The sequence below is a fragment of the Scyliorhinus torazame genome, chromosome 4, assembly GCF_047496885.1.
Source record: "Scyliorhinus torazame isolate Kashiwa2021f chromosome 4, sScyTor2.1, whole genome shotgun sequence".
In the NCBI taxonomy this organism is placed as follows: domain Eukaryota; kingdom Metazoa; phylum Chordata; class Chondrichthyes; order Carcharhiniformes; family Scyliorhinidae; genus Scyliorhinus; species Scyliorhinus torazame.
The window spans coordinates 28,311,282-28,333,727 of NC_092710.1; the positions used below are offsets into that span (position 1 = coordinate 28,311,282).

The 22,446-nt window shown below is 55.2% G+C and overlaps 1 protein-coding gene across 1 annotated transcript in view; it reads right to left on the reverse strand.

Moving 5' to 3' along the window:
- Positions 1-6,067: 6,067 nt before the first annotated feature.
- Positions 6,068-22,446, reverse strand: part of aip (aryl hydrocarbon receptor interacting protein) — an 18,756-nt gene continuing 2,377 nt past the window's right edge. The window contains exons 3-5 of the mRNA XM_072498123.1: positions 11,622-11,798; positions 10,942-11,083; positions 6,068-7,298 (exon numbers count right to left, since the gene is read on the reverse strand). Of these exons, the coding sequence (XP_072354224.1) occupies positions 7,096-7,298; positions 10,942-11,083; positions 11,622-11,798 (522 nt within the window). The 3' untranslated portion in view covers positions 6,068-7,095. The remainder of the gene's footprint in view (positions 7,299-10,941; positions 11,084-11,621; positions 11,799-22,446) is intronic.

Here is a 22,446-nt window from a genome sequence, read left to right on the forward strand (position 1 = left end):
CATCAAACACTCCCTCCACACTGTCCCCATCAAACACTCCCCTCCACACTGTCCCCATCAAACACTCTCCACACTGTCCCCATCAAACACTCCCTCCACACTGTCCCCATCAAACACCCTCCACACTGTCCCCATCAAACACTCCCTCCACACTGTCCCCATCAAACACTCCCCTCCACACTGTCCCCATCAAACACTCTCCACACTGTCCCCATCAAACACTCCCTCCACACTGTCCCCATCAAACACTCCCCTCCACACTGCCCCATCAAACACCCTCTACACTGTCCCCATCAAACACCCTCCACACTGTCCCCATCAAACACTCCCCTCCACACTGTCCCCATCAAACACTCTCCACACTGTCCCCATCAAACACCCTCCGCACTGTCCCCATCAAACACCCTCCACACTGTCCCCATCAAACACCCGCTACACTGTCCCCATCAAACACCCTCTACACTGTCCCCATCAAACACCCTCTACACTGTCCCCATCAAACACTCTCCACACTGTCCCCATCAAACACCCTCTACACTGTCCCCATCAAACACTCTCCGCACTGTCCCCATCAAACACCCTCTACACTGTCCCCATCAAACACTCCCCTCCACACTGTCCCCATCAAACACTCTCCACACTGTCCCCATCAAACACCCTCCACACACTGTCCCCATCAAACACCCTCCACACTGTCCCCATCAAACACCCTCTACACTGTCCCCATCAAACACCCTCTACACTGTCCCCATCAAACACCCTCCACACTGTCCCCATCAAACACCCTCTACACTGTCCCCATCAAACACCCTCTACACTGTCCCCATCAAACACCCTCCACACTGTCCCCATCAAACACCCTCTACACTGTCCCCATCAAACACTCTCCCCATCAAACACCCTCTGCACTGTCCCCATCAAACACCCTCTACACTGTCCCCATCAAACACCCTCCACACTGTCCCCATCAAACACCCTCCACACTGTCCCCATCAAACACCCTCTACGCTGTCCCCATCAAACACCCTCTACACTGTCCCCATCAAACACCCTCTACACTGTCCCCATCAAACATCCTCCGCACTGTCCCCATCAAACACCCTCCACACTGTCCCCATCAATCACCCTCCACACTGTCCCCATCAAACACACGCTACACTGTCCCCATCAAACACCCTCCACACTGTCCCCATCAAACACCCTCTCCACTGTCCCCATCAAACACCCTCCACACTGCCCCATCAAACACACTCTACACTGTCCCCATCAAACACCCTCCACACTGTCCCCATCAAACACCCTCTACACTGTCCCCATCAAACACCCTCTACACTGTCCCCATCAAACACCCTTCACACTGCCCCATCAAACACACTCTACACTGTCCCCAACAAACACCCTCCACACTGTCCCCATCAAACACCCTCCACACTGTCCCCATCACACACCCTCTACACTGTCCCCATCAAACACCCTCCGCACTGTCCCCATCAAACACCCTCCACACTGTCCCCATCAAACACCCTCCACACTGTCCCCATCAAACACCCTCCGCACTGTCCCCATCAAACACTCTCCACACTGTCCCCATCAAACACTCCCCTCCACACTGTCCCCATCAAACACTCTCTACACTGTCCCCATCAAACACCCTCTACACTGTCCCCATCAAACACCCTCTACACTGTCCCCATCAAACACCCTCTGCACTGTCCCCATCAAACACCCTCCACACTGTCCCCATCAAATACTCTCTACACTGTCCCCATCAAACACCCTCCGCACTGTCCCCATCAAACACCCTCCGCACTGTCCCCATCAAACACCCTCCACACTGTCTCCATCAAACACCCTCCACACTGTCCCCATCAAACACCCTCTACACTGTCCCCATCAAACACCCTCTACACTGTCCCCATCAATCACCCTCCACACTGTTCCCATCAAACACTCCCCTCCACACTGTCCCCATCAAACACTCTCTACACTGTCCCCATCAAACACGGTCTACACTGTCCCCATCAAACACCCTCCGCACTGTCTCCATCAAACACCCTCCGCACTGTCCCCATCAAACACCCTCCGCACTGTCCCCATCAAATACCCTCCACACTGTCCCCATCAAACACTCTCCACACTGTCTCCATCAAACACCCTCCGCACTGTCCCCATCAAACACCCTCCACACTGTCCCCATCAAACACTCTCCACACTGTCCCCATCAAACACCCTCCGCACTGTCCCCATCAAACACCCTCCGCACTGTCCCCATCAAACACCCTCCTCACTGTCCCCATCAAACACCCTCCGCACTGTCCCCATCAAACACCCTCCACACTGTCCCCATCAAACACCCTCTACACTGTCCCCATCAAACACCCTCTACACTGTCCCCATCAAACACCCTCTACACTGTCTCCATCAAACACCCTCTACACTGACCCATCAAACACCCTCTACACTGTCTCCATCAAACACACACCACACTGTCCCCATCAAACACCCTCTACACTGTCCCCATCAAACACCCTCCGCACTGTCCCCATCAAACACCCTCCCCACTGTCCCCATCAAACACCCTCCACACTGTCCCCATCAAACACCCTCCACACTGTCCCCATCAAACACCCTCCACACTGTCCCCATCAAACACCCTCCACACTGTCCCCATCAAACACCCTCCACACTGTCCCCATCAAACACCCTCCACACTGTCCCCATCAAACACCCTCCACACTGTCCCCATCAAACACCCTCCACACTGTCCCCATCAAACACCCTCCACACTGTCCCCATCAAACACTCCCCTCCACACTGTCCCCATCAAACACTCTCCACACTGTCCCCATCAAACACCCTCCACACTGTCCCCATCAAACACCCTCCACACTGTCCCCATCAAACACTCCCCTCCACACTGTCCCCATCAAACACCCTCCACACTGTCCCCATCAAACACTCTCCACACTGTCCCCATCAAACACTCCCTCCACACTGTCCCCATCAAACACTCCCCTCCACACTGTCCCCATCAAACACTCTCCACACTGTCCCCATCAAACACTCCCTCCACACTGTCCCCATCAAACACCCTCCACACTGTCCCCATCAAACACTCCCTCCACACTGTCCCCATCAAACACTCCCCTCCACACTGTCCCCAACAAACACTCTCCACACTGTCCCCATCAAACACTCCCTCCACACTGTCCCCATCAAACACTCCCCTCCACACTGCCCCATCAAACACCCTCTACACTGTCCCCATCAAACACCCTCCACACTGTCCCCATCAAACACTCCCCTCCACACTGTCCCCATCAAACACTCTCCACACTGTCCCCATCAAACACCCTCCACACTGTCCCCATCAAACACCCTCCACACTGTCCCCATCAAACACCCGCTACACTGTCCCCATCAAACACCCTCTACACTGTCCCCATCAAACACCCTCTACACTGTCCCCATCAAACACTCTCCACACTGTCCCCATCAAACACCCTCTACACTGTCCCCATCAAACACTCTCCGCACTGTCCCCATCAAACACCCTCTACACTGTCCCCATCAAACACTCCCCTCCACACTGTCCCCATCAAACACTCTCCACACTGTCCCCATCAAACACCCTCCACACTGTCCCCATCAAACACCCTCCACACTGTCCCCATCAAACACCCTCTACACTGTCCCCATCAAACACCCTCTACACTGTCCCCATCAAACACCCTCCACACTGTCCCCATCAAACACCCTCTACACTGTCCCCATCAAACACCCTCTACACTGTCCCCATCAAACACCCTCCACACTGTCCCCATCAAACACCCTCTACACTGTCCCCATCAAACACTCTCCCCATCAAACACCCTCTGCACTGTCCCCATCATACACCCTCTACGCTGTCCCCATCAAACACCCTCTACACTGTCCCCATCAAACACCCTCTACACTGTCCCCATCAAACATCCTCCGCACTGTCCCCATCAAACACCCTCCACACTGTCCCCATCAATCACCCTCCACACTGTCCCCATCAAACACACTCTACACTGTCCCCATCAAACACCCTCCGCACTGTCCCCATCAAAAACCCTCTACACTGTCCCCATCAATCATCCTCCGCACTGTCCCCATCAAACACCCTCCACACTGTCCCCATCAAACACACTCTACACTGTCCCCATCAAACACCCTCTACACTGTCCCCATCAAACACCCTCTACACTGTCCCCATCAAACACCCTCCACACTGTCCCCATCAAACACCCTCCACACTGTCCCCATCAAACACTCTCCACACTGTCCCCATCAAACACCCTCTGCACTGTCCCCATCAAACACCCTCTACACTGTCCCCATCAAACACCCTCCACACTGTCCCCATCAAACACCCTCTACACTGTCCCCATCAAACACCCTCTACATTGTCCCCATCAAACACACTCTACACTGTCCCCATCAAACACCCTCCGCACTGTCCCCATCAAACACCCTCTACACTGTCCCCATCAAACACATTCTACACTGTCCCCATCAAACACCCTCCACACTGTCCCCATCAAACACCCTCTACACTGTCCCCATCAAACACGCTCCACACTGTCCCCATCAAACACTCTCTACACTGTCCCCATCAAACACCCTCTACACTGTCCCCATCAAACACCCTCCACACTGTCCCCATCAAACACCCTCTACACTGTCCCCATCAATCACACTCTACACTGTCCCCATCAAACACTCCCAGGACAGGTACAGCACGGGGTTAGATACAGAGTAAAGCTCCCTCTACACTGTCCCCATCAAACACTCCCAGGACAGGTACAGCACGGGGTTAGATACAGAGTAAAGCTCCCTCTACACTGTCCCCATCATACACTCCCAGGACAGGTACAGCACGGGATTAGATACAGAGTAAAGCTCCCTCTACACTGTCCCCATCAAACACTCCCAGGACAGGTACAGCACGGGGTTAGATACAGAGTAAAGCTCCCTCTACACTGTCCCCATTAAACACTCCCAGGACAGGTACAGCACGGGGTTAGCTACAGAGTAAAGCTCCCTCCACACTGTCCCCATCAAACACTCCCAGGACAGGTACAGCACGGGGTTAGATACAGATTAAAGCTCCCTCTACACTGTCCCCATCAAACACTCCCAGGGCAGGTACAGCACGGGGTTAGATACAGAGTAAAGCTCCCTCTACACTGTCCCCATCAAACACTCCCAGAACAGGGACAGCACGGGGTTAGATACAGAGTAAAGCTTCCTCTACACTGTCCCCATCAAACACTCCCAGGACAGGTACAGCACGGGGTTAGATACAGAGTAAAGCTCACTCTACACTGTCGCCATCAAACACTCCCAGGACAGGTACAGCACGGCGTTAGATACAGAGTAAAGCTCCCTCTACACTGTCCCCATCAAACACTCCCAGGGCAGGTACAGCACGGGGTTAGATACAGAGTAAAGCTCCCTCTAACTGTCCCCATCAAACACCCCAGGGCAGGTACAGCACGGGGTTAGATACAGAGTAAAGCTCCCTGTACACTGTCCCCATCAAACACTCCCAGGACAGGTACAGCACGGGGTTAGATACAGAGTAAAGCTCCCTCTACACTGTCCCCATCAAACATTCCCAGGACAGGTACAGCACGGGGTTAGATACAGAGTGAAGCTCCCTCCACACTGTCCCCATCAAACACTCCCAGGACAGGTACAGCACGGGGTTAGATACAGAGTAAAGCTCCCTCTACACTGTCCCCATCAAACATTCCCAGGACAGGTACAGCACGGGGTTAGATACAGAGTGAAGCTCCCTCCACACTGTCCCCATCAAACACTCCCAGGACAGGTACAGCACGGGGTTAGATACAGAGTAAAGCTCCCTCTACACTGTCCCCATCAAACACTCCCAGGACAGGTACAGCACAGGGTTAGATACAAGAGTAAAGCTCCGTCTACACTGTCCCCATCAAACACTCCCAGGGCAGGTCCAGCTTCTGAAAACAGCCTCTCGTGTTTCTGAGCAAAAGGTACAAAGAGACATAAACACAGTCAGTGAAATCACAAGATTTATACAAGGGCAGTTTTATGACTTGTAATAAAATAACAGAAATGGTACATCAGCTGGGTGAGGGGCCTGTGTAATTTACAGCTCTCCCTGTGGCTGCGTTACCACATACAGGCCCCTCCCTCGATAACGGTGCTCCCAGCGCCGCCCTCAGGCCCACGCCCGCAACTGCAGCTCAGGCCGTGACAGTTTACATCGGAAAATGACAATGGCTCTTTTACTCCAAGTGGAGGCATGACTGTGACAAGGGGGGGATCTGCGTGTTTCTGGACACCGTGTTTATGTCCGCATGAGCCCTGGAGGAATGGTTTGTGTTTCCCTTGTCAGAAACATGCCTCATTTGCGCTCTCTTGGTTTCTCCCCCCCCCCCCCCCCCCCCCCCCACCTCCATGGGGGTGTCAGGCGTGAGAACGCCTGCAGTAACACGAGGTGCAGACGCAGGAGGGGCAAGAGCTCGCAACACCAGGAATGAAGGGTATGGACGGTGTTTAAAAGGTCACGCTGGCAGACTGGGGGGGGGGGGGGGGGGGGGGGGAGATGGCTAAGAGGGGTAAACGGGGATCTGACTGTCCGCAAGGCATCACGCACAATTTACACAGAGCAGGAAGGGAGCGGCAGCAGACGGGTGGGAAAGGTGTATCGCCATGGACGGACCATTTAGTACATAGCTTTGTACACACACACAAAGACACACACTGACAGGTTAAACACAGGGAACAGACAGAGAGATACAGCTCAAATTGGCAACGCTGCAACCAGGCCCCCCCCCTTCCCGCCCGGGAATCACAGGCGGCGAACACCCCTTCCCATCCCCCCGCCTGGTCCTGTCTGGGAATATCACCGACAGCTCTCTGTTCAGGATGAACGCTCCCAACACGATGGCATTCCCAGGTGAAGGAGCGCCCCCAGTCAAGCTGGGACAGGTTCGGGGGAGAGCGCGGGAAGGGGGTTATTCCGTGGGGAAGGGGTAGCCTGGTTATCGGAGGACAGGGCGCGACATTCCGCTCCGGGCATGCTCACTGGAACATTCCTTTGAACCGGAATTTATCCTCCTCGTCCTTCTGACGCATCCTCTCGTCTAGCAGCCGCAGCTCCCGGTTGACCAGCGGCACTAGGCTGGGGTCCAGCTTGGCGGCGGCCGACAGGTCGTGCCGCGCCTCCTTCTCGTTCCATACCGCTCCCTGCGCTTTCCCGCGTTTGAAGTAGGCCTTCACGTTGCCTGGTCAAAGAAAACGGACACACAAGCGTCATTGCTGAGCTACCGAGAGTGCAGCACTCCCTCAGTACTGACCCTCTGACAGTGCAGCACTCCCTCAATACTGACCCTCAGACAGTGCAGCACTCCCTCAGTACTGACCCTCTGACAGTGCGGCGCTCCCTCAGTACTGACCCTCTGACAGTGCAGCACTCCCTCAATACTGACCCTCAGACAGTGCAGCACTCCCTCAGTACTGACCCTCTGACAGTGCGGCACTCCCTCAGTACTGACCCTCAGACAGTGCAGCACTCCCTCAGTACTGACCCTCTGACAGTGCGGCACTCCCTCAGTACTGACGCTCTGACAGTGCGGCACTCCCTCAGTACTGACCCTCTGACAGTGCAGCACTCCCTCAGTACTGACCCTCTGACAGTGCGGCACTCCCTCAGTACTGACCCTCTGACAGTGCGGCACTCCCTCAGTACTGACCCTCTGACAGTGCAGCACTCCCTCAGTACTGACCCTCTGACAGTGCGGCGCTCCCTCAGTACTGACCCTCTGACAGTGCAGCACTCCCTCAATACTGACCCTCAGACAGTGCAGCACTCCCTCAGTACTGACCCTCTGACAGTGCGGCACTCCCTCAGTACTGACCCTCAGACAGTGCAGCACTCCCTCAGTACTGACCCTCTGACAGTGCGGCACTCCCTCAGTACTGACGCTCTGACAGTGCGGCACTCCCTCAGTACTGACCCTCTGACAGTGCAGCACTCCCTCAGTACTGACCCTCTGACAGTGCGGCACTCCCTCAGTACTGACCCTCTGACAGTGCGGCACTCCCTCAGTACTGACCCTCTGACAGTGCAGCACTCCCTCAGTACTGACCCTCTGACAGTGCGGCACTCCCTCAGTACTGACCCTCTGACAGTGCAGCACTCCCTCAGTACTGACCCTCTGACAGTGCAGCACTCCCTCAGTACTGACCCTCTGACAGTGCGGCACTCCCTCAGTAATGACACTGACAGTGCGGCACTCCCTCAGTACTGACCCTCTGACAGTGCAGCACTCCCTCAGTACTGACCCTCTGACAGTGCAGCACTCCCTCAGTACTGACCCTCTGACAGTGCGGTACTCCCTCAGTACTGACCCTCTGACAGTGCAGCACTCCCTCAGTACTGACCCTCTGACAGTGCAGCACTCCCTCAGTACTGACCCTCTGACAGTGCAGCACTCCCTCAGTACTGACCCTCTGACAGTGCGGCACTCCCTCAGTAATGACACTGACAGTGCAGCACTCCCTCAGTACTGACTCTCTGACAGTGCGGCACTTCCTCAGTACTGACCTTCTGACAGTGCGGCACTCCCTCAGTACTGACCCTCTGACAGTGCAGCTCTCCCTCAGTACTGACCCTCTGACAGTGCGGCACTCCCTCAGTACTGACCCTCTGACAGTGCTGCACTCCCTCAGTACTGACCCTCTGACAGGGCAGCACTCCCTCAGTACTGACCCTCTGACAGTGCGGCACTCCCTCAGTACTGACCCTCTGACATTGCAGCACTCCCTCAGTACTGACCCTCTGACAGTGCAGCTCTCCCTCAGTACTGACCCTCTGACAGTGCGGCACTCCCTCAGTACTGACCCTCTGACAGTTCGGCACTCCCTCAGTACTGACCCTCTGACAGTGCAGCTCTCCCTCAGTACTGACCCTCTGACAGTGCGGCACTCCCTCAGTACTGACCCTCTGACAGTGCGGCACTCCCTGAGTACTGACCCTCTGACAGTGCGGTACTCCCTCAGTACTGACTCTCTGACAGTGCAGCACTCCCTCAGTACTGACGTCTGACAGTGCTGCACTCCCTCAGTACTGACCCTCTGACAGTGCGGCACTCCCTCAGTACTGACTCTCTGACAGTGCAGCACTCCCTCAGTACTGACCCTCTGACAGTGCAGCACTCCCTCAGTACTGACCCTCGACAGTGCAGCACTCCCTCAGTACTGACCCTCTGACAGTGCAGCACTCCCTCAGTACTGACCCTCTGACAGTGCAGCACTCCCTCAGTACTGACCCTCTGACAGTGCAGCACTCCCTCAGTACTGACCCTCTGACAGTGCGGCACTCCCTCAGTACTGACCCTCTGACTGTGCAGCACTCCCTCAGTACTGACTCTCTGACAGTGCGGCACTCCCTCAGTACTGAACCTGTGACAGTGCGGCACTCCCTCAGTACTGACCCTCTGACCGTGCAGCTCTCCCTCAGTACTGAACGTGTGACAGTGCAGCACTCCCTCAGTACAAACCCTCTGACAGTGCGGCACTCCCTCAGTACTGACCCTCTGACAATGCGGCACTCCCTCAGTACTGACCCTCTGACAGTGTAGCACTCCCTCAGTACTGACCCTCCGGCAGTGCGGCACTCCCTCAGTACTGACCCTCTGACAGTGCAGCACTCCCTCAGTACTGACCCTCTGACAGTGCGGCACTCCCTCAGTACTGACCATCTGACAGTGCAGCACTCCCTCAGTACTGACCCTCTGACAATGCGGCACTCCCTCAGTACTGACCCTCTGACAATGCGGCACTCCCTCAGTACTGACCCTCTGGCAGTGCGGCACTCCCTCAGTACTGACCCTCTGACAGTGCGGCACTCCCTCAGTACTGACCCTCTGACAGTGCGGCACTCCCTCAGTACTGACACTCTGACAGTGCAGCACTCCCTCAGTACTGACCCTCTGACCGTGCAGCACTCCCTCAGTACTGACCCTCTGACAGTGCAGCACTCCCTCAGTACTGACCCTCTGACAGTGCGGCACTCCCTCAGTACTGACCCTCTGACAGTGCAGCACTTCCTCAGTACTGACCCTCTGACAGTGCGGCACTCCCTCAGTACTGACCCTCTGACAGTGCAGCACTCCCTCAGTACTGACCCTCTGACAGTGCAGCACTCCCTCAGTACTGACCCTCTGACAGTGCGGCACTCCCTCAGTACTGACTCTCTGACAGTGCAGCGCTCCCTCAGTACTGACCCTCTGACAGTGCAGCACTCCCTCAGTACTGACCCTCTGACAGTGCGGCACTCCCTCAGTACTGACCCTCTGACAGTGCGGCACTCCCTCAGTACTGCCCATCTGACAGTGCGGCACTCCCTCAGTACTGACCCTCTGACAGTGCAGCACTCCCTCAGTACTGACCCTCTGACAGTGCAGCACTCCCTCAGTACTGACCCTCTGACAGTGCGGCACTCCCTCAGTACTGACCCTCTGACAGTGCGGCACTCCCTCAGTACTGACCCTCTGACAGTGCAGCACTCCGTCAGTACTGACCCTCTGACAGTGCAGCACTCCCTCAGTACTGACCCTCTGACAGTGCGGCACTCCCTCAGTACTGACCCTCTGACAGTGCAGCGCTCCCTCAGTACTGACCCTCTGACAGTGCGGCACTCCCTCGGTACTGACCCTGTGACAGTGCAGTGCTCCCTCAGTACTGACCCTCTGACAGTGCAGCACTCCCTCAGTACTGACCCTCTGACAGTGCGGCACTCCCTCAGTACTGACCCTCTGACAGTGCAGCACTCCCTCAGTACTGACCCTCTGACCGTGCAGCACTCCCTCAGTACTGACTCTCTGACAGTGCGGCACTCCCTCAGTGAATACCCACAGTGCTTACCTTCATACTTGGCTAAGATGGATGAACAGTGTTCTATCACCTCGTAGTATTCCTCTGTCATCAACTTACATTGACAGTAGTTGAGTAAAAGGGGTGTGATCATATTGTCCAACTTCAGCCAATTCTCATCACCTGGCTTCTCCTGTAACCCAGAAACACAAACACAGTTAGTCACAATACTGAATGGTGTTCTTACAGGGCAGCACGGTAGCACAGTGGTTAGCACTGTTGCTTCACAGCGCCAGGGTCCCCGGTTCGATTCCCGGCTTGGGTCATTGTCTGTGCGGAGTCTGCACGTTCTCCCCAAGTCTGCGTGGGTTTCCTCCGGGTGCTCCGGTTTCCTCCCACAGTCCAAAGATGTGCAAGTTAGGTGGATTGGCCGCGTTAAATTGTCCCTTAAGTGTCCAAAAAGGTTTGGTAAGGGTCGTCACTGGATTACGGGGATAGGTTGGAAGTGTAGGTTTAAATGGGGTCCTCTTTCCAAGAGCCGGTGCAGCTTTGATGGGCTGAATGGCCTCCTTCTGCTCTGTAGATTCTATGATGATTGTTGGTGCCGGGGGGGGCTCTGTCTGTTTCTGACTTGCTGCTCAGACAACGCTGCAGCTCGCTTGCCTAGTCCAACCCGCTTGCCATCGCCCCTGGCCTTTGAACCCAGCCAGCGTACACCCCTGACGTCTCACCTTCATCTGCAGATTCTTGAGGCAGGCGATGGCGTCATGGTAACGCTTGCTGGCCTCCATCACCCGGCCCTCCTTGAAGAGCTGATTGCCTTCCTCGTGAATCTGGGGCACTGCCTCCAGCTTCTCCTCGTCCGTCATCGCCCAGGCCTCCTGACGGTAGGTGCCAGGGTCCTCAACCTGCCAAAAACCAAAGGGACACGGTTGGGGATAGAGCAGAGGGGGAGAGGGAGACTCTGGGTTCAGCGCCTGGGGCCAAATGTTCCTCTGTACTCCCAACAGGCCAACTCTCCGAGCGTAAGCATTCTCCAATGCCAAGGATAATGTTATCGAGACTGCTAACCATCACGTCCCGCTTCCCGATGCAGGAGATTGAACTGTGGACCTGACCCCGGATTTGGATCCATTCGGATTGTGTACAGTGGGAGTGAACGGGAAGGGGTTTGGGTCCATTGGGATTGTGCACAGTGGGAGTGAACGGGAAGTGGTTTGGGTCCATTGGGATTGTGTACAGTGGGAGTGAACGGGAAAGGGTTTGGGTCCATTGGGATTGTGCACAGTGGGAGTGAACAGGAAGGGGTTTGGGTCCATTGGGATTGTGTACAGTGAGAGTGAATGGGAAGGGGTTTGGGTCCATTGGGATTGTGTACAGTGGGAGTGAACGGGAAAGGGTTTGGGTCCATTGGGATTGTGTACAGTGAGAGTGAATGGGAAGGGGTTTGGGTCCATTGGGATTGTGTAAAGTGAGAGTGAATGGGAAGGGGTTTGGGTCCATTGGGATTGTGTACAGTGGGAGTGAACGGGAAGGGGTTTGGGTCCATTGGGATTGTGTACAGTGGGAGTGAACGGGAAGGGGTTTGGGTCCATTGGGATTGTGCACAGTGGGAGTGAACGGGAAGGGGTTTTGGTCCATTGGGATTGTGTACAGTGCGAGTGAACGGGAAGGAGTTTGGGTCCATTGGGATTGTGTACAGTGGGAGTGAACGGGAAGGGGTTTGGGTCCATTGGGATTGTGTACAGTGGGAGTGAACGGGAAGGAGTTTGGGTCCATTGGGATTGTGGACAGTGGGAGTGAACGGGAAGGGGTTTGGGTCCATTGGGATTGTGTACAGTGGGAGTGAACGGGAAGGGGTTTGGGTCCATTGGGATTGTGTACAGTGGGAGTGAACGGGAAGGGGTTTGGGTCCATTGGGATTGTGCACAGTGGGAGTGAACGGGAAGGGGTTTGGGTCCATTGGGATTGTGTACAGTGGGAGTGAACGGGAAGGGGTTTGGGTCCATTGGGATTGTGTACAGTGGGAGTGAACGGGAAGGGGTTTGGGTCCATTGGGATTGTGTACAGTGGGAGTGAACGGGAAGGGGTTTGGGTCCATTGGGATTGTGTACAGTGGGAGTGAACAGGAAGGGGTTTGGGTCCATTGGGATTGTGTTCAGTGGGAGTGAACGGGAAGGGGTTTGGGTCCATTGGGATTGTGTACAGTGGGAGTGAACGGGAAGGGGTTTGGGTCCATTGGGATTGTGTACAGTGGGAGTGAACAGGAAGGGGTTTGGGTCCATTGGGATTGTGCACAGTGAGAGTGAACGGGAAAGGGTTTGGGTCCATTGGGATTGTGTACAGTGGGAGTGAATGGGAAGGGGTTTGGGTCCATTGGGATTGTGTACAGTGGGAGTGAACGGGAAGGGGTTTGGGTCCATTGGGATTGTGTACAGTGGGAGTGAACGGGAAGGGGTTTGGGTCCATTGGGATTGTGTACAGTGGGAGTGAACGGGAAGGGGTTTGGGTCCATTGGGATTGTGTACAGTGGGAGTGAACGGGAAGGGGTTTGGGTCCATTGGGATTGTGTACAGTGGGAGTGAACGGGAAGGGGTTTGGGTCCATTGGGATTGTGTACAGTGGGAGTGAACGGGAAGGGGTTTGGGTCCATTGGGATTGTGGACAGTGGGAGTGAACGGGAAGGGGTTTGTGTCCATTGGGATTGTGTACAGTGGGACTGAACGGGAAGGGGTTTGGGTCCATTGGGTTTGTGCACAGTGGGAGTGAACAGGAAGGGGTTTGGGTCCATTGGGAGTGTGTACAGTGGGAGTGAACGGGAAGGGGTTTGGGTCCATTGGGATTGTGTACAGTGGGAGTGAATGGGAAGGGGTTTGGGTCCATTGGGATTGTGTACAGTGGGAGTGAACGGGAAGGGGTTTGGGTCCATTGGGATTGTGTACAGTGGGAGTGAACGGGAAGGGGTTTGGGTCCATTGGGATTGTGTACAGTGGGAGTGAACGGGAAGGGGTTTGGGTCCATTGGGTTTGTGCACAGTGGGAGTGAACGGGAAGGGGTTTGGGTCCATTGGGATTGTGTACAGTGGGAGTGAACGGGAAGGGGTTTGGGTCCATTGGGATTGTGGACAGTGGGAGTGAACGGGAAGGGGTTTGTGTCCATTGGGATTGTGTACAGTGGGACTGAACGGGAAGGGGTTTGGGTCCATTGGGTTTGTGCACAGTGGGAGTGAACAGGAAGGGGTTTGGGTCCATTGGGTTTGTGCACAGTGGGAGTGAACGGGAAGGGGTTTGGGTCCATTGGGTTTGTGCACAGTGGGAGTGAACGGGAAGGGGTTTGGGTCCATTGGGATTGTGTACAGTGGGAGTGAACGGGAAGGGGTTTGGGTCCATTGGGATTGTGGACAGTGGGAGTGAACGGGAAGGGGTTTGTGTCCATTGGGATTGTGTACAGTGGGACTGAACGGGAAGGGGTTTGGGTCCATTGGGTTTGTGCACAGTGGGAGTGAACAGGAAGGGGTTTGGGTCCATTGGGTTTGTGCACAGTGGGAGTGAACGGGAAGGGGTTTGGGTCCATTGGGTTTGTGCACAGTGGGAGTGAACGGGAAGGGGTTTGGGTCCATTGGGTTTGTGCACAGTGGGAGTGAACGGGAAGGGGTTTGGGTCCATTGGGATTGTGCACAGTGGGAGTGAACGGGAAGGGGTTTGGGTCCATTGGGATTGTGCACAGTGGGAGTGAACGGGAAGGGGTTTGGGTCCATTGGGTTTGTGCACAGTGGGAGTGAACGGGAAGGGGTTTGGGTCCATTGGGATTGTGCACAGTGGGAGTGAACGGGAAGGGGTTTGGGTCCATTGGGATTGAGTACAGTGGGAGCGAACAGGAAGGGGTTTGGGTCCATTGGGATTGTGTACAGTGGGAGTGAACGGGAAGGGGTTTGGGTCCATTGGGATTGAGTACAGTGGGAGCGAACAGGAAGGGGTTAGGGTCCATTGGGATTGTGTACAGTGGGAGTGAACGGGAAGGGGTTTGGGTCCATTCGGATTGTGCACAGTGGGAGTGAACGGGAAGGGGTTTGGGTCCATTGGGACTGTGTACAGTGGGAGTGAACGGGAAGGGGTTTGGGTCCATTGGGATTGTGCACAGTGGGAGTGAACGGGAAGGGGTTTGGGTCCATTGGGATTGTGTACAGTGGGAGTGAACGGGAAGGGGTTTGGGTCCATTGGGATTGTGCACAGTGGGAGTGAACGGGAAGGGGTTTGGGTCCATTGGGAGTGTGTACAGTGGGAGTGAACTGGAAGGGGTTTGGGTCCATTGGGATTGTGCACAGTGAGAGTGAACGGGAAGGGGTTTGGGTGCATTGGGATTGTGCACAGTGGGAGTGAACGGGAAGGGGTTTGAGTCCATTGGGATTGTGCACAGTGGGAGTGAACGGGAAGGGGTTTGGGTCCATTGGGATTGTGCACAGTGGGAGTGAACGGGAAGGGGTTTGGGTCCATTGGGATTGTGTACAGTGGGAGTGAACGAGAAGGGGTTTGGGTCCATTGGGATTGTGTACAGTGGGAGTGAACGAGAAGGGGTTTGGGTCCATTGGGATTGTGCACAGTGGGAGTGAACGGGAAGGGGTTTGAGTCCATTGGGATTGTGCACAGTGGGAGTGAACGGGAAGGGGTTTGGGTCCATTGGGATTGTGCACAGTGGGAGTGAACGGGAAGGGGTTTGAGTCCATTGGGATTGTGTACAGTGGGAGTGAACGGGAAGGGGTTTGGGTGCATTGGGATTGTGCACAGTGGGAGTGAACGGGAAGGGGTTTGAGTCCATTGGGATTGTGCACAGTGGGAGTGAACGGGAAGGGGTTTGGGTCCATTGGGATTGTGCACAGTGGGAGTGAACGGGAAGGGGTTTGGGTCCATTGGGATTGTGTACAGTGGGAGTGAACGGGAAGGGGTTTGGGTCCATTGGGATTGTGTACGGTGGGAGTGAACGAGAAGGGGTTTGGGTCCATTGGGATTGTGTACAGTGGGAGTGAACGGGAAGGGGTTTGGGTCCATTGGGATTGTGCACAGTGGGACTGAACGGGAAGGGGTTGGGTCCATTGAGATTGTGCACAGTGGGAGTGAACGGGAAGGGGTTTGGGTCCATTGGGATTGTGTACAGTGGGAGTGAACGGGAAGGGGTTTGGGTCCATTGGGATTGAGTACAGTGGGAGTGAACGGGAAGGGGTTTGGGTCCATTGGGATTGTGTACAGTGGGAGTGAACAGGAAGGGGTTTGAGACCATTGGGATTGTGTACAGTGGGAGTGAACGGGAACAGGTTTGGGTCCATTGGGATTGAGTACAGTGGGAGTGAACGGGAAGGGGTTTGGGTCCATTGGGATTGTGCACAGTGAGAGTGAACGGGAAGGGGTTTGGGTCCATTGGGATTGTGTACAGTGGGAGTGAACGGGAAGGGGTTTGGGTCCATTGGGATTGTGCACAGTGGGAGTGAACGGGAAGGGGTTTGGGTCCATTGGGATTGTGTACAGTGGGAGTGATCGGGAAGGGGTTTGGGTCCATTGGGACTGTGTACAGTGGGAGTGAACGGGAAGGGGTTTGGGTGCATTGGGATTGTGTACAGTGGGAGCGAACAGGAAGGGGTTAGGGTCCATTGGGATTGTGCACAGTGGGAGTGAACGGGAAGGGGTTTGGGTCCATTGGGATTGTGTACAGTGGGAGTGAACGAGAAGGCGTTTGGGTCCATTGGGATTGTGTACAGTGGTAGTGAACAGGAAGGGGTTTGGGTCCATTGGGATAGTGTAGAGTGGGAGTGAACAGGAACGGGTCCGTTGGGATTGAGTACAGTGGGAGTGAACGGGTAGGGGTTTGGGTCCTTGGGATTCTGTACAGTGGGAGTGAACGGGAACAGGTTGGGTCCATTGGGATTGAGTACAGTGGGAGTGAACGGGAAGGGGTTTGGGTCCATTGGGATTGTGTACAGTGGGAGTGAACGGGAACAGGTGTGGGTCCATTGGGATTGTGCACAGTGAGAGTGAACGGGAAGGGGTTTGGGTCCATTGGGATTGTGTACAGTGAGAGTGAACGGGAAGGGGTTTGGGTCCATTGGGATTGTGTAGAGTGGGAGTGAACGGGAAGGGGTTTGGGTCCATTGGTATTGTGCACAGTGAGAGTGAACGGGAAGGGGTTTGGGTCCATTGGGATTGTGTACAGTGGGTGTGAACGGGAAGGGGTTTGGGTCCATTGGGATTGTGCACAGTGGGAGTGAACGGGAAGGGGTTTGGGTCCATTGGGATTGTGTACAGTGGGAGCGAACAGGAAGGGGTTAGGGTCCATTGGGATTGTGCACAGTGGGCGTGAAAGGGAAGGGGTTTGGGTCCAGTGGGATTGTGCACAGTGGGAGTGAACGAGAAGGGGTTTGGGTCCATTGGGATTGTGTACAGTGGGAGTGAACGGGAAGGGGTTTGGGTCCATTGGGATTGTGCACAGTGGGAGTGAACGGGAAGGGGTTTGGGTCCATTGGGATTGTGTACAGTGGGAGTGAACGGGAAGGGGTTTGAGTCCATTGGGATGGTGTACAGTGGGAGTGAACGGGAAGGGGTTTGGGTCCATTGGGATTGTGTACAGTGGGAGTGAACGGGAAGGAGTTTGGGTCCATTGGGATTGTGTAAAGTGGGAGTGAACGGGAAGAGGTTTGGGTCCATTGGGATTGTGTACAGTGGGAGTGAACGGGAAGGGGTTTGGGTCCATTGGGATTGTGTACAGTGGGAGTGAACAGGAAGGGGTTTGAGACCATTGGGATTGTGGACAGTGGGTGTGAACGGGAAGAGGTTTGGGTCCATTGGGATTGTGCACAGTGGGAGTGAACGGGAAGGGGTTTGGGTCCATTGGGATTGTGCACAGTGGGAGTGATCGGGAAGGGGTTTGGGTCCATTGGGACTGTGTACAGTGGGAGTGAACGGGAAGGGGTTTGGGTGCATTGGGATTGTGTACAGTGGGAGCGAACAGGAAGGGGTTAGGGTCCATTGGGATTGTGTAGAGTGGGAGTGAACGGGAAGGGGTTTGGGTCCATTGGGATTGAGTACAGTGGGAGTGAACGGGAAGGGGTTTTGGTCCATTGGGATTGTGCACAGTGGGAGTGAACGGGAAGGGGTTTTGGTCCATTGGGATTGTGTACAGTGCGAGTGAACGGGAAGGGGTTTGGGTCCATTGGGATGGTGTACAGTGGGAGTGAACGGGAAGGGGTTTGGGTCCATTGGGATTGTGGACAGTGGGAGTGAACGGGAAGGGGTTTGGGTCCATTGGGATGGTGTACAGTGGGAGTGAACTGGAAGGGGTTTGGGTCCATTGGGATTGAGTACAGTGGGAGTGAACGGGAAGGGGTTTGGGTCCATTGGGATTGTGTACAGTGGGAGTGAACAGGAAGGGGTTTGAGACCATTGGGATTGTGGACAGTGCGAGTGAACGGGAAGGGGTTTGGGTCCATTGGGATTGTGTACAGTGGGAGTGAACGGGAAGGGGTTTGGGTCCATTGGGATTGTGTACAGTGGGAGTGAACGGGAAGGGGTTTGGGTCCATTGGGATTGAGTACAGTGGGAGTGAACGGGAAGGGGTTTGGGTCCATTGGGATTGTGTACAGTGGGAGTGAACGGGAAGGGGTTTGGGTCCATTGGGATTGAGTACAGTGGGAGTGAACGGGAAGGGGTTTGGGTCCATTGGGATTGTGTACAGTGGGAGTGAACGGGAAGGGGTTTGGGTCCATTGGGATTGTGTACAGTGGGAGTGAACGGGAAGGGGTTTGGGTCCATTGGGTTTGTGCACAGTGGGAGTGAACGGGAAGGGGTTTGGGTCCATTGGGATTGTGTACAGTGGGAGTGAACGGGAAGCGGTTTGGGTCCATTGGGAGTGTGCACAGTGGGAGTGAACGGGAAGGGGTTTGGGTCCATTGGGATTGTGCACAGTGGGAGTGAACGGGAAGGGGTTTGGGTCCATTGGGATTGTGTACAGTGGGAGTGAACGGGAAGGGGTTTGCGTCCATTGGGATTGTGCACAGTGGGAGTGAACGGGAAGGGGTTTGGGTCCATTGGGATTGTGTACAGTGGGAGTGAACAGGAAGGGGTTTGGGTCCATTGGGATTGTGTACAGTGGGAGTGAACAGGAAGGGGTTTGGGTCCATTGGGATTGTGTACAGTGGGAGTGAACGGGAAGGGGTTTGGGTCCATTGGGATTGTGTACAGTGGGAGTGAACGGGAAGGGGTTTGGGTCCATTGGGATTGTGTACAGTGGGAGTGAACGGGAAGGGGTTTGGGTCCATTGGGATTGTGTACAGTGGGAGTGAACGGGAAGGGGTTTGGGTCCATTGGGATTATGTACAGTGGGAGTGAACGGGAAGGGGTTTGGGTCCATTGGGTTTGTGCACAGTGGGAGTGAACGGGAAGGGGTTTGGGTCCATTGGGATTGTGTACAGTGGGAGTGAACGGGAAGGGGTTTGGGTCCATTGGGATTGTGGACAGTGGGAGTGAACGGGAAGGGGTTTGTGTCCATTGGGATTGTGTACAGTGGGACTGAACGGGAAGGGGTTTGGGTCCATTGGGTTTGTGCACAGTGGGAGTGAACAGGAAGGGGTTTGGGTCCATTGGGAGTGTGTACAGTGGGAGTGAACGGGAAGGGGTTTGGGTCCATTGGGATTGTGTACAGTGGGAGTGAATGGGAAGGGGTTTGGGTCCATTGGGATTGTGTACAGTGGGAGTGAACGGGAAAGGGTTTGGGTCCATTGGGATTGTGCACAGTGGGAGTGAACGGGAAGGGGTTTGGGTCCATTGGATTTGTGCACAGTGGGAGTGAACGGGAAGGGGTTTGGGTCCATTGGGATTGTGCACAGTGGGAGTGAACGGGAAGGGGTTTGGGTCCATTGGGATTGTGTACAGTGGGAGTGAACGGGAAGGGGTTTGGGTCCATTGGGATTATGTACAGTGGGAGTGAACGGGAAGGGGTTTGGGTCCATTGGGTTTGTGCACAGTGGGAGTGAACGGGAAGGGGTTTGGGTCCATTGGGATTGTGTACAGTGGGAGTGAACGGGAAGGGGTTTGGGTCCATTGGGATTGTGGACAGTGGGAGTGAACGGGAAGGGGTTTGTGTCCATTGGGATTGTGTACAGTGGGACTGAACGGGAAGGGGTTTGGGTCCATTGGGTTTGTGCACAGTGGGAGTGAACAGGAAGGGGTTTGGGTCCATTGGGAGTGTGTACAGTGGGAGTGAACGGGAAGGGGTTTGGGTCCATTGGGATTGTGTACAGTGGGAGTGAATGGGAAGGGGTTTGGGTCCATTGGGATTGTGTACAGTGGGAGTGAACGGGAAAGGGTTTGGGTCCATTGGGATTGTGTACAGTGGGAGTGAACGGGAAGGGGTTTGGGTCCATTGGGATTGTGTACAGTGGGAGTGAACGGGAAGGGGTTTGGGTCCATTGGGTTTGTGCACAGTGGGAGTGAACGGGAAGGGGTTTGGGTCCATTGGGATTGTGTACAGTGGGAGTGAACGGGAAGGGGTTTGGGTCCATTGGGATTGTGGACAGTGGGAGTGAACGGGAAGGGGTTTGTGTCCATTGGGATTGTGTACAGTGGGACTGAACGGGAAGGGGTTTGGGTCCATTGGGTTTGTGCACAGTGGGAGTGAACAGGAAGGGGTTTGGGTCCATTGGGTTTGTGCACAGTGGGAGTGAACGGGAAGGGGTTTGGGTCCATTGGGTTTGTGCACAGTGGGAGTGAACGGGAAGGGGTTTGGGTCCATTGGGTTTGTGCACAGTGGGAGTGAACGGGAAGGGGTTTGGGTCCATTGGGATTGTGCACAGTGGGAGTGAACGGGAAGGGGTTTGGGTCCATTGGGATTGTGCACAGTGGGAGTGAACGGGAAGGGGTTTGGGTCCATTGGATTTGTGCACAGTGGGAGTGAACGGGAAGGGGTTTGGGTCCATTGGGATTGTGCACAGTGGGAGTGAACGGGAAGGGGTTTGGGTCCATTGGGATTGAGTACAGTGGGAGCGAACAGGAAGGGGTTTGGGTCCATTGGGATTGTGTACAGTGGGAGTGAACGGGAAGGGGTTTGGGTCCATTGGGATTGAGTACAGTGGGAGCGAACAGGAAGGGGTTAGGGTCCATTGGGATTGTGTACAGTGGGAGTGAGCGGGAAGGGGTTTGGGTCCATTCGGATTGTGCACAGTGGGAGTGAACGGGAAGGGGTTTGGGTCCATTGGGATTGTGTACAGTGGGAGTGAACGGGAAGGGGTTTGGGTCCATTGGGATTGTGCACAGTGGGAGTGAACGGGAAGGGGTTTGGGTCCATTGGGATTGTGTACAGTGGGAGTGAACGGGAAGGGGTTTGGGTCCATTGGGATTGTGCACAGTGGGAGTGAACGGGAAGGGGTTTGGGTCCATTGGGAGTGTGTACAGTGGGAGTGAACGGGAAGGGGTTTGGGTCCATTGGGATTGTGCACAGTGAGAGTGAACGGGAAGGGGTTTGGGTGCATTGGGATTGTGCACAGTGGGAGTGAACGGGAAGGGGTTTGAGTCCATTGGGATTGTGCACAGTGGGAGTGAACGGGAAGGGGTTTGGGTCCATTGGGATTGTGCACAGTGGGAGTGAACGGGAAGGGGTTTGGGTCCATTGGGATTGTGTACAGTGGGAGTGAACGAGAAGGGGTTTGGGTCCATTGGGATTGTGTACAGTGGGAGTGAACGAGAAGGGGTTTGGGTCCATTGGGATTGTGCACAGTGGGAGTGAACGGGAAGGGGTTTGAGTCCATTGGGATTGTGCACAGTGGGAGTGAACGGGAAGGGGTTTGGGTCCATTGGGATTGTGCACAGTGGGAGTGAACGGGAAGGGGTTTGAGACCATTGGGATTGTGTACAGTGGGAGTGAACGGGAAGGGGTTTGGGTCCATTGGGATTGTGCACAGTGGGAGTGAACGGGAAGGGGTTTGAGTCCATTGGGATTGTGCACAGTGGGAGTGAACGGGAAGGGGTTTGGGTCCATTGGGATTGTGCACAGTGGGAGTGAACGGGAAGGGGTTTGGGTCCATTGGGATTGTGTACAGTGGGAGTGAACGGGAAGGGGTTTGGGTCCATTGGGATTGTGGACAGTGGGAGTGAACGGGAAGGGGTTTGTGTCCATTGGGATTGTGTACAGTGGGACTGAACGGGAAGGGGTTTGGGTCCATTGGGTTTGTGCACAGTGGGAGTGAACAGGAAGGGGTTTGGGTCCATTGGGTTTGTGCACAGTGGGAGTGAACGGGAAGGGGTTTGGGTCCATTGGGTTTGTGCACAGTGGGAGTGAACGGGAAGGGGTTTGGGTCCATTGGGTTTGTGCACAGTGGGAGTGAACGGGAAGGGGTTTGGGTCCATTGGGATTGTGCACAGTGGGAGTGAACGGGAAGGGGTTTGGGTCCATTGGGATTGTGCACAGTGGGAGTGAACGGGAAGGGGTTTGGGTCCATTGGGTTTGTGCACAGTGGGAGTGAACGGGAAGGGGTTTGGGTCCATTGGGATTGTGCACAGTGGGAGTGAACGGGAAGGG